This window comes from Coregonus lavaretus (assembly GCF_964263955.1).
Source record: "Coregonus lavaretus genome assembly, chromosome: 6".
Taxonomy (NCBI): domain Eukaryota; kingdom Metazoa; phylum Chordata; class Actinopteri; order Salmoniformes; family Salmonidae; genus Coregonus; species Coregonus lavaretus.
In genome coordinates this window covers 7,656,605-7,667,812 of record NC_139993.1, presented here as the reverse complement: position 1 = coordinate 7,667,812, position 11,208 = coordinate 7,656,605, and the positions used below count along the sequence as shown (strand labels likewise).

Here is an 11,208-nt window from a genome sequence, read left to right as displayed (position 1 = left end):
ACTCCTGTTCTGTGAGGTTGTGTGACCTACCACTTCGCAGCTAAGCCGTTGTTGCTCCTAGATGTTTCCACTTCACAATAACAGCACTTACAGTTAACCGGGGCAGCTCTAGCAGGGCATACATTTGACAAATTGACTTGTTGGAAAGGTGGCATCCTATGACTGTGCCACGTTGAAAGTCACAGAGCTCTTCAGTAATGCCATTCTACTGCCAATGGCGATTGCATGGCTGTGTGCTGGATCTTATAAACCTGTCAGCAGGGGCGCAACTTTCACTGGGGACGGTGGGCCCCACATTCTGGAATTGCATTCCCCCCTTAGTTTTATCATTGAAATGCGATACAAAACGAGGTTACGGTGTGCTTTAGGACCATGCGGACGCCTCCGAGCGGTCGGGTATGCTGTTTGGAGTGTTTATCCGACTAGATAAACCATTTCTAAAACCGAAATTGCGCCCCTGCATGTCAGCAATGGGTGTGACTGAAATGGCCAAATCCACTAATTTGAAGGGGTGTCTACATACTTTTGTATATATAGTGTGTATTGGTATCATGTACCATGTCATTTTACCTTAGACATGCATATGATAACCATACAACTCATCATGATGGGACATAGACAAGGGATATTTTGTGCATAGGGTATTTTTAATACAAATACTGTCACATGAATTCAGAATTTACTTTGTTAGAATGCAACACAAAATGTATCTATAGAAAACATGTGCTACACTACAATGTGATTGGGAGATGTACAGTTATTCACAGCCCAAATAGCCTTTATGAAATACAACAACATTTAACCACAAGATTGTCAACCATATGGAAGGTTGAGTCCCATTTCCTATAAGGGGCAGTATGTTCCATAGGTTAAAAGTATCTATGCCATGTTGCAATATCATGGGACTATATAGTTTTCTGCATAATTCATATTAGCAAATATTTCTACTACACGCCCTCAGGTTATACAGACAAATACAACTCACATGGCTATGGGGTCCTAGGTCTCAGCAATGCCACAGTTCAGAACTAGAGAATCATTTGCTCTACACATCTGGGAATCGACTAGACTGATCCCAGATCTGTTTGTGCGCTGCATAGCCAATTCCTATGGTCATCGTTGAAAGCACAAGCAGATCTGGGACCACAGCAGTTGAACCATGAACCTTTTGGTAGCATACCAAAAACAAAGTGGAACACAACGATGCAACTGACCAAGAGAAATGGGGAGGAGGTCAACGGCAGAGTTTTATTAGAAAGCATCTGTAAATATAGTCTAAAAGAGCTCAATGACTTCTATGGAGTACTGGCTGATGTCCTTCGACGGCTTCATTTTGTGGAGCTCTTGAAGGCTGCCCTCGATCTTCCCCAGTTCAGAGAATAGTTTCACCTGGAATGGGTAGATGGGGATAGATGTTAAATTAACCCTTACAATGAAGAACCATATACAGTATGTGCGTCAGCGAGATGACAGATGCACAAAGTAAACAGCAGTTGTGTGTCAATTTCCGCAACAACTAAAAGCGTTGAAGTGTGAGGCTAAACTTCTCCGGTGGGTTGGTCCCGTAGCTACCACGTTTTAGCAGCGTGGAGCGAACCATTGCACATACGCAGATACTCTGTGTGACTGCAAAGTCTTGCATCGTGCTCATCCTAACATCGGCGATGCTGCTCATGGCAACGTCATAACGCTGAGTCTACCTTAAAACGGCTACCATTTATAATTGCAACAACACTTGTTTTTCCAGTTTTAACCACTGAAGAGGTAAACATTCCTCCCTGGGTGCCTCAACGGGTTTTATTATCACGGCAATAAAAATATCAAACAAATTACACTAGTTGTTATCAAGGGAACCATTATGACAAAAAAGCTCAACTATCATTTGCGGTGAGGACCAAAGAGAAAGCATATACCTGGGACTTGACAAAGCTGTGGAGATTTGACAGCAATCCTTTGGCATCAGGAGCCATGACCAAGACTGTGAAATGAGCATCCAACAACAAGCACACCCAGTCAATGATCTAGAAAAGAAAAAGGACATTCAGAATCCACACATTTAGGTTAATGCTATACAATATAATTATATGCATTTACCTTTTGTATATCTTTAATGCTTCCATTTACCAACCTGTGTCATTGTGGGCGATCTCAAACTGGGCGGTTGTGTGTAGACGTCTTGGGAATATTTCAAATAGACGAACTGGAGGTACTGAAGAAAGAGCTAGGAGATGAAAGGAAACAGAAGGATGCAACAATCAGTCTTTCAATGAGGAAGATGGGAATGTACTTCCTGAATCAACTTGAATGAAATGGAATTGATCCCAACTATGGCATATTGTCAAGGAGATGAGACAGGTAGCTACTCACAATAACCTGCTGAGAGTTGAGGTCCTTCAGGTGGGGGAGCAGAAAGTTGTCACTATAAGGTGTCTGCAGGACCTCATTACTACAGCAGCACAGTTAAGTTATAACACCTCCACACAGCTTTAAGAGTCTCCTTTCTATGGACTGGTGCTGTATATTAGCGCAACGTAAACATTATGGTGCATTGCAGCCGACTGTTGACAATGAAATGTCTTATTGTATCTATCCATATTGATGAACAATTGAACGAATCAACCCATTCAAGAAACCTATAGTGAGAGGATACAGTAACACAGCTTTGTGTTGGTTCAATCCATCTGACTATTGATGATTCTATGTGTCGATGTATGTCTATCAAATACACATTTCAATCAATAATGACATAATCAGATATTACTGTAGTCTTGCAATGGAATAGTGTTTAGGGTAATGGTTGTCCAGGCTATACAAAAGGATACAGTAGCACAGCCTTGTGTAGACCCACGGGGCAGGCCTCTAGCTGCAGTGTGGGGTTCTTCTTATCCTGGTCCTGGGGAGGATTGGGCTGGTGGTGGGCATCACAGCTGTCCTCCTCATACAGAGGGGGGCTGAAGCCGTTCTGTTGGCCCCCCCGGGCGCCCGCCGCCACCAGGCCCTCCATGAATGACACGCTGTCCGGTTCCAGACTCACCATCTCCACGTCGCCGTCTGGCACACTTGAGGGAGAGAGACACGCACGGCTGTTACAACAATGATCCTGATTTCAGGCTATTTATATGAATTGACAAACAATGTATTTGCAGTAACAAGACTTGGAAGCATTGGAACTGGTTCAAACAAAACAAGTTCCAGAAATAAAGCACTTCAAAATAAACATAATTTAAAAGCACAGCCACAAAGAGACCGCTTGGTTTACAATGTGGTGGAAAGAATATGCATTGTACAAAATGAGTAGAAACTTCTACCATCAAAACAGAGCACAACAATTAGGCTAACAAATACATAACCAAGCTCCAGCACTGGCAGGAAACACTAGCCCAAGCTTCACCAGAATTAATATTTTTCACAACGTATACAGTAGGTTGTTACAAAAGGCGCCCCATACACCATCGACTTAGACTGACCTGATGAAGGTTTTGAGGCAGGCACACGTGACCACCTCAGGGATGTCTGGGAAGAGCTGCAGGCAGAGCTGACACAGGAAGTAGTCCTTGTGCTCCAGAGCCATCAGCAGGAGGTCAGGACATACACTGCAGAAAGACACATAGAACAGGTCAGAACCAAACCAAGGGGCTCAACAATGGGCTGTGTGAAAATACTATAAAAAGCTTCCTTTCCTAGTCTTCTTTCGGTCATTGTTACTGATGAGGAAAACTGGATAGGTACCCACCCACCATAATATATTCACCTATGACGTCTTGCAGTGTTGTGTTCGAGACCAGCTAAAGCGAGACCGACTCAAGACCAAGACCGGAGAAAATAGAGTCAGAGTCAAGAACAAAACCGGAGGGGGGGGGGGGCGAGACGGAGTCAAGACAGAGACCGGGAGGGTGACAAGGGGGTCAGAGACAGAATTAAGACCGAGACCAGAAAAAGTCAAATTCAAGACCATGATTGTAATTTTGTCAAATCGCCACCATAAGAGTTCAAAATGCCCAGTATTTTTGTGCACATATTTCAGAAGAACATATGGATTCTTTAGAGATTCAGAATGGTGAAAAAAATGCATGCTGAGGGAAAATAGAGCCACTCTACAAATTATTACTAACCAAAACTCAGTGGGGAACAATGAGGGCCTTCTACGCCTTCAGAGAAGGGCTAAGGATTTATCAAATAATTATAATAACAATAATAATTCTAATTACATTATTATTTTCAATGATGTTCTGATTTAAATCTCTTCAGATCTTGTTGGCAAGGGAAAGTTAACGCTGAAGAGAAAAAAAGATCCAATCAGGATTTTTCTTTAGTGGTCTCTGGGGAGATAAATCTAGCTAGCTAAGTCAGCCATTGGCTAGGCCATCAGAAGCTAGATAGAAGGCATCTGCCATTCAATTGTTTTAGGGCAACATTTTGGAGTGACTATAATCAACCAATCACATTTTGACTTGTAATGGGTGGGGCCGTTTTTACAAAAAAACTTATGGAAAGGTTGCCTTCTCAAAGGCCAACAGGTCACTGCACGATAGGGAGCAGTAGTTTTCCCACAGTCTAGCTAGCCATCTTTTGTTGTAGGCTAGTTTGCAGAGGCTGCAGCAGGTGTTATCAAAGAGGATGTTTTTCCTAATTTGTTAGGTTCTCACTTTTCAAGAATAACTTACAACAAGAAGTGAAGTTTCAAATGATCATCATCTGGTGAGTGGAATTGTGTTTTTATTGCAGCTTTAGGTCACTTTGTGTGCTAAACATTAAAATGTTTTTTGCAATGGGAAGTAATAGTCGTACATTAGCCTAATGGTTGTGTTTTTGTATTCTCATGATTGTGACCTACTGGCTTATTATGTCGATGTTTATAGACTGCTTATCCTTTAACATTATGCTGTGTGTGACTGCTGTCTTTCCATCGGCCCTTTGCAGTGGTGCCTGGAGAAGTGGGTATACTCAAATTTTGCTAACAAATTCCCAAACTGCCTGCCCAGCGAAGGAAAGGTACCCTGTGTGAAAAATCCTGTTTTTTATTAGTTTTCCTATATATCTCTTTCAGATTAGCACTCTAAATCACACGTTTTAATAAAAACAAAACAAAAATGTGATGTTCAGGAGACCATTTTGGAGGTCAGTACTACTGAGGAGTATTTTTGTAATAATAATGTATTATTTTTCTGCTCAATCTGATTGGGTGGGCCTGGCTCCCCAGTGGGTGGGCCTGACGCCACTGATGCAAAAAGGGCATGATGACTGAATTGCACATCACAAATAGCCTACTAACCAAGACTTCAGACAAAACTTTTTAAATACCTGGTTTCCATACCCACTGCTGTCTTAGTTAGCATTTACTGGTATTTATCATACTTTGTCATTCTTCTGAGCTGCTCCATGCCATAAATAGTTGAGAACTGTGCGCTCTTGCTGCCTGCAGATGATATTCCGCTGAAACTAGGCTATGGGTGCTGCGCGCATATTAATATTTTTCACGTGCTTTGCGATTGTGTAGGCTACTTTGTGCATGATTTATTTTTGTACTACATAATTGTAGTAGTAGTACAAACTCCTGAGTGGCGCAGTGGTCTAAGGCACTGCATCGCAGTGCTAACTGTGCCACTAGAGATCCTGGTTTGAATCCAGGCTCTGTCGCAGCCGGCCGCGACCGTGAGACTCATGGGCGGCGCACAATTGGCCCAGCGTCGTCCAGGGTAGGGGAGGGAATGGCCGGCAGGGATGTAGCTCAGTTGATAGAGCATGGCGTTTGCAACGCCAGGGTTGTGGGTTTGATAAAAAAAAAATATATATATATATATGTATTCACTAACTGTAAGTCGCTCTGGATAAGAGCGTCTGCTAAATGACTAAAATGTAAATGTATAATTGATAAGTCGTATGCCTCCACTACACTACTTTGCATCAGGGGGGATTAAGAAGGGAGTAAACGCAATGCCCATAAAATAAAAGTGGGTATACGGCGTATAGCCTCCACCATCACTGGCCCTTTTACAAAAAGTGCACTCTCCAACATGGGTGTGCTGGTATTACCGTTGTTGTCCTTTCAGCATCATTATCCTGTCACACACTGAAGGCCTACAGGTTCGCCACTGCGCAAACATGTCTATAATAGATATAAAGGCTGTTCAGCTAATCATGTTTCAAGAAAGTGTATATATTTGGCCTGGCGAAGCGGTTTTATGTCCTTACTGAATGGAAGCCGATAATTATGATTTTTTTTTACTCCGATGGTCTCAGCTGGTCGCGGGGAAAAATGATAAGTCCTCACTGTCCGAGACAAGACCGAGTACAAATGTATCCGACACAGAGACACTCAAAATGTGGTCTTGAGACCGGTCTCAAGTACTACAACACTGACGTCTTGCTAGATCAGTGAGGATGGAAGCTAGACGCACAGCCAAACTCGCATAACAAGTGGATGGCATCAACACTACCAAGAGCTGATGACCCTGTTCACATTCACGTTCCATGCATCCAACATAGCCCATCATTCTGAAAACCTCCCTTTCCAAAGGACCAATACTCCCGTGCCATAGGAGGTCCAGTCAACCCAATGCCACCCTCACCTGTGGCAAAGGCACTGTGTTTGCACCAGTTGTGCCAGGGCCCCGGGAGTGTAGAAGGCTGGCTCAGCCTGGCTACGGGCCACCAGATGGCAGGCCAGCTGGCCCACCGAGAGCTGCAGGTCCTGGGCATCCCCTCTGGAGACCAGGGCCTCCACCTCCCTCTGGACCTCCTCCACTGGACCAGTCTGGAGGGGTTGGAGATTGACCACAGTCAACACCTAACTTACATTTCCTCGAGGACAATTACATTTGATATAAATACGCTATGAAAGGGACTGGTCATTTGTCATTCACTCACAATGTACAACATCAATACCTGCTTGAGACTACCAAAAACAGAAGATCAAAATGAACAGTTGATCTAAAATACCTTGATAAGCTCCAGTACTTTGTTCACTGTGAGGGCGGGCGCTGATTGGCTCTTCCGACTCAGCTTCTGTACAAAGGGAGGACCAACCAGAACAGGTGAAATTAACATTAATCCATTCTGGCGGTAAAGTGTTAGGGTCAATCAATTCTGGAAGTCAGGTTAACTTACAATCTTCCTGGTCTCCGCTATTTTGGTGGGCCCCTGTGGCTGATCCCCATGGAGTAGGCTGTTCCACGAGGGCACAGCCACCGACGATTTGGACACTACAAAGGTGTAAATTAAATAAAATCCCACTCACTAAACTGTTTGTTTATAATACAATTTCAAGAGATGGTATTCAGATGCAATTTCAAGACAGTAATTTACAGATACAGTACATTAGATAGGTGAGGGAAACATATGCAATGAAGTGTAACAGGAGTGATATAGCTGTCCTTGACAGTGCCTGAATGAAAAATGTGTTATAACACAAGGGCTTAATCCGAAATGGCTTCCCATTTCCTATTCACTACTTTTGACCAGGGCCACTAGGGCTTGTGTTAAAAGCAGTGTACTATATAGGGAAATAGAGTGCCATTTCAGATTCAACCAGGCACTGTCAAGGACGACTAACACCACGGTTACTGTTTTACTGAGGAAGTTCCGTGCTACCTGCGATCCCAGCATGTCGTAGTTTCCCTAGGGCCGAGGCCAGAGAGGACTTCTGACACTCGTAGGGAATGACGGAGATGGCCTTGCCGTGAGGGACAAACAGCTTTCCCAAATAACACCAGACCTGAGGGGAAATGAGGGAATCATGACTCATATAAATAGGAGTGAAGTGGGTCTTATTTAGTGCAAGATACAAGTATAGAGTCATTTGGTTTAAGTTTGTGAGGTAAAAAAATGTAATTCCAAATTCGGAGTATTCCTACCTGTCCATAGATTCTTCCTGCCATCTCCTTGCCAGCCTGAAGAGTCTGGAAATTAGTATTCCAGATGCAGAGGAAATCTGAAATTGAGGGGGGGGAAAAAGGATCGGATGGATGTCAGAAATATGGTGAAAGCTCCCCTGAACATTCAAGGAGAAGATATCACCATGTTGTTTACACGCATCAAATCAGAACTCTGAAAATAACGTATCTAGGGGTTGATGTTGGAGAGTCATAATTCAATCAATTCATGAAGTAAACTACAATTCAAATTTTCCACATGAGGAAAATGGACATTTCAGTTTAGCTCCTGAATTGACATGGCACTGACCCTAACCCTAATATTTACCTTTGCCAGTCCTAGCGGAGGGATGAGGCACCCCCACCACAGCCACATGAGCTTCGTCCAGGGCCACTGCCGAGGCAGCTCCCAGCTCCCCCTCCCCCACGGGCAGCCTCAGCCGCAGGCTACGGGGCAGGGCCTGCACCCCCTCCTCCTCCAGCCCCACATGCCCCTGCACCGCCACCACACTCTGGTACACACAGCCGTTAGGGTCTGGAGAAAAGAGAGAGCGAGATAGAAGACATAGATGCAAGTCAGGTCAATCATAGCCTTATGCCACCATCACATAATTGAGAGAGCAAGTTCCTCATAAAAACCCTAAGTGCTATCATGAGGCTGTTGCTACGATGACAGACAACTGTGTTGTTTCATTGTTTGTGAAGTGCTTCATTTATATCGAATGCAGTACCATTTCAACAATATTCTAGTTATCTGGGGGGATAACTAGAATATTACATCAACATCTTTAACATACTACTTTGTCAGGGAAGTGACGGCCGTACTCACACAGGTAGAGCAGGTTGATGTGTTTGTCCCGGAGAGAGGCAGAGAAACTCAACGGGGGAGCTCCAGAGTCTTCTCTCTCCAGCCTATACTTCTGTAGGGTGTTGAGGTTGAGCCTTTGCACATACAGGAAGTGCTCCCCTTTCTGTGACGGACAACAGGGAAGCCATGTTAAACACGACAGTGGGGCACAGAATTCATACGTGCACAAAATACAGCATGTTGCAAATGGCACCGCGTTTATGCCTGCTCACGGCAGGTCATTGAGTACACGGCTATTCAGTGTACTGGTGTACCGCAAGGAAAGGATATATTCTACCTGCTCTGTCGTGAAGAGGACAACATGTTGTTTCTCAGCTATGATGCTGGTGCTCCACCTTGGGTAACATGAGGACATTGTCAACTGTGTGCATCTCACACAACAAACTATTGTTTACTCAAATGAGCAAAGTATTGACAGCAATATGGACAGAATTATTATAGTCTCTGACTAACGGTAAATTAATATGGTTTCAAGTTTAAAATAACAATATGCATTTTTTTTATATCCATGGATCTGGATAAGAATAAGCCAACCGGCCTCCATAGTGGTGGGACTAAAGCCAACCGACCCTATGGTTATGGATCGCTAATCCAAACTAGTGTCCATTGTCTGACCTTATGACCTCCTCCTCTGACAGGACGTCTTCTATGGGCTGTTGGGGGGCGGAGAGGAGGGAGTCCAGGAGTCTGACTGCCCCTCTCTGGAATAGCACCACAGGCTCTCCCCCTGGGGCAGAGTGGACCCTCCATACATCAGCAGATACCTAAGAGACATACAGACACAGAGGTAGTTAAGACCAATAACTACGAGACATAGCAAAATGACTGCAAAGCCAGAGGAAAGCCTGAGATAAAAAGGAAATGTATGGCATAATTTGATTAAATTATGGTACAATTACTTTTCACTGGCACAGTACATGTTAATTTGCCATTTGCAGAGTATGTCACCATATTGACAAACATGTCAAAGCAGATTAAGGTTGAAATTGTGTGTGTGAGAGAAGGGGGGAGAGAGAGGGTTCATGCTTACAGTTGCTTTTAATGCTTTGTCTAAATTGAGCTCTTCAGAAAGAGTGCGAGCTTGAGAGAGCTCATACTTACAGTTGCTTTAAATGCTTTCTCTAAATTGAGGTCTTCATCTTTCCAAACTCTGATGACCTAGTGAGAAAACATTTATTGACCATGAACAACATGTAGACCACCACTTTATTTAAAGAATCAAGTCCAATTTTCAAGTCCAGATGTTTTAAATGTGTTTAGTTTATGTTTGTGGAAAGGGTCCACAAGTGTTACCTTGTTGTCTGAGACGACTACATACTCGTTGGTCTGAAAGTTGCACACTGCAGGACAAGTCAACAACTGTCCCTGTTTCACCGTCCAGCTACCCAGAGGCTTCTGGTCTGAAACCTGCCAACACAGCACATCATAAGTAAACAACACATGCATTTTCCAACACAAACAACCTTTGTCATATTATTGCGGTAAGTTAAGTTCATATTCAAATACAAGATGAGTGTGATTACCTTTGACAGTGGCACCAACGTCAGCTAACCAAACAAACCCACGCCAAGCAGCTATATAGTATCGTTAGTACTGTTCAAATTGAAGGAATAGGAAGAGTGCTGATGTCCACCTATGTAGATGTCGATTGATTCAAGTAAACCTTCTGAATACGCAGATTTGTAACTAGATTGTTGTTGAACACCATTGCAATACTGGTAAGAGTAATTGTTATATGTAACGTTAGTTATCTATATTTTCAAACACGTCGGACCCCCCACCCCCCCTGCAATGGACACGAGTGTGCCATCATCCCATCAGCTGAACTGGTTCAACATTTCAGTCACTTCTCTTGGTCAACATTACCTTGTATAAAGTGACAGATCGCGTGGAATCGGTGACGACGGCATGGTCACTGTCTCCATCCAGTTCAATTCCCTGAATTGCCGAATCTAAAGCATTTCGAGTTTGTACAAGTCCGCACAACGTGAAACCCTCATACAGCGCGGCCATGCTGGATGAAGAAAATGGGAAGCGCAAACCTCGCGAGACTTATGCACGGCTACCATAGAGTATTCAGTGTGTTGTTTATAGATGGAAAACTGCAGTAAGATCAGACAGCGCCCACCTGTGACTAGTTTATGGTATTTCATATTGAGTTGTGGTAATGTTGTGTGATGCCTGTAGCTGTCTGTGCCTCTGTGGGTACATATTCAATATACACTATATATACAAAAGTATGTGGACACCCCTTCAAATTAGCGGATTCGTCTATTTCAGCCACACCCGTTGCTGACAGGTGTATCAAATCGAGCACACAGCCATGCAATCTCCATAGACAAACATTGGCAGTAGAATGGCCTTACTGAAGAGCTGTGACTTTCAACATGGCACCGTTGAGTCAGTTAGTCAAATTTGACTCAACGGTGCCACGTTGAAAGTCAGTTCGTCAAATTTCTGCCTTGCTAG

At 43.7% G+C, this 11,208-nt stretch overlaps 1 protein-coding gene across 1 annotated transcript; it reads right to left on the bottom strand.

Annotated features, from left to right (window-relative positions):
- Window positions 1–632: 632 nt before the first annotated feature.
- LOC311130538 (nucleolar protein 11-like) lies at window positions 633–10,758 on the bottom strand. The gene is made up of 18 exons (XM_084163299.1): window positions 10,606–10,758; window positions 10,033–10,146; window positions 9,841–9,897; window positions 9,355–9,503; window positions 9,017–9,074; window positions 8,701–8,842; window positions 8,200–8,406; window positions 7,854–7,930; window positions 7,591–7,714; window positions 7,108–7,202; window positions 6,940–7,005; window positions 6,570–6,754; window positions 3,468–3,593; window positions 2,823–3,059; window positions 2,368–2,446; window positions 2,129–2,221; window positions 1,914–2,021; window positions 633–1,389 (listed from the first exon to the last, which is right to left on the bottom strand). Exons 1-18 carry the CDS (start codon window positions 10,750–10,752, stop codon window positions 1,276–1,278), a joined length of 2,178 nt encoding a protein of 725 aa, XP_084019425.1. The 5' UTR covers window positions 10,753–10,758; the 3' UTR covers window positions 633–1,275.
- Between the last annotated feature and the right edge of the window lie 450 nt (window positions 10,759–11,208).

Bases quoted from the DNA above. Each gene is read 5' to 3' on its own strand.
- LOC311130538 (XM_084163299.1), bottom strand. From the start codon at position 10,752: ATGGCCGCGCTGTATGAGGGTTTCACGTTGTGCGGACTTGTACAAACT. The intron at 10,147-10,605 runs GTAATGTTGACC...CTGTGTTGGCAG, and splicing joins GATCTGTCACTTTATACAAG to GTTTCAGACCAGAAGCCTCT. The intron at 9,075-9,354 runs GTCAGACAATGG...ATGTTACCCAAG, and splicing joins TCAGAGGAGGAGGTCATAAG to GTGGAGCACCAGCATCATAG.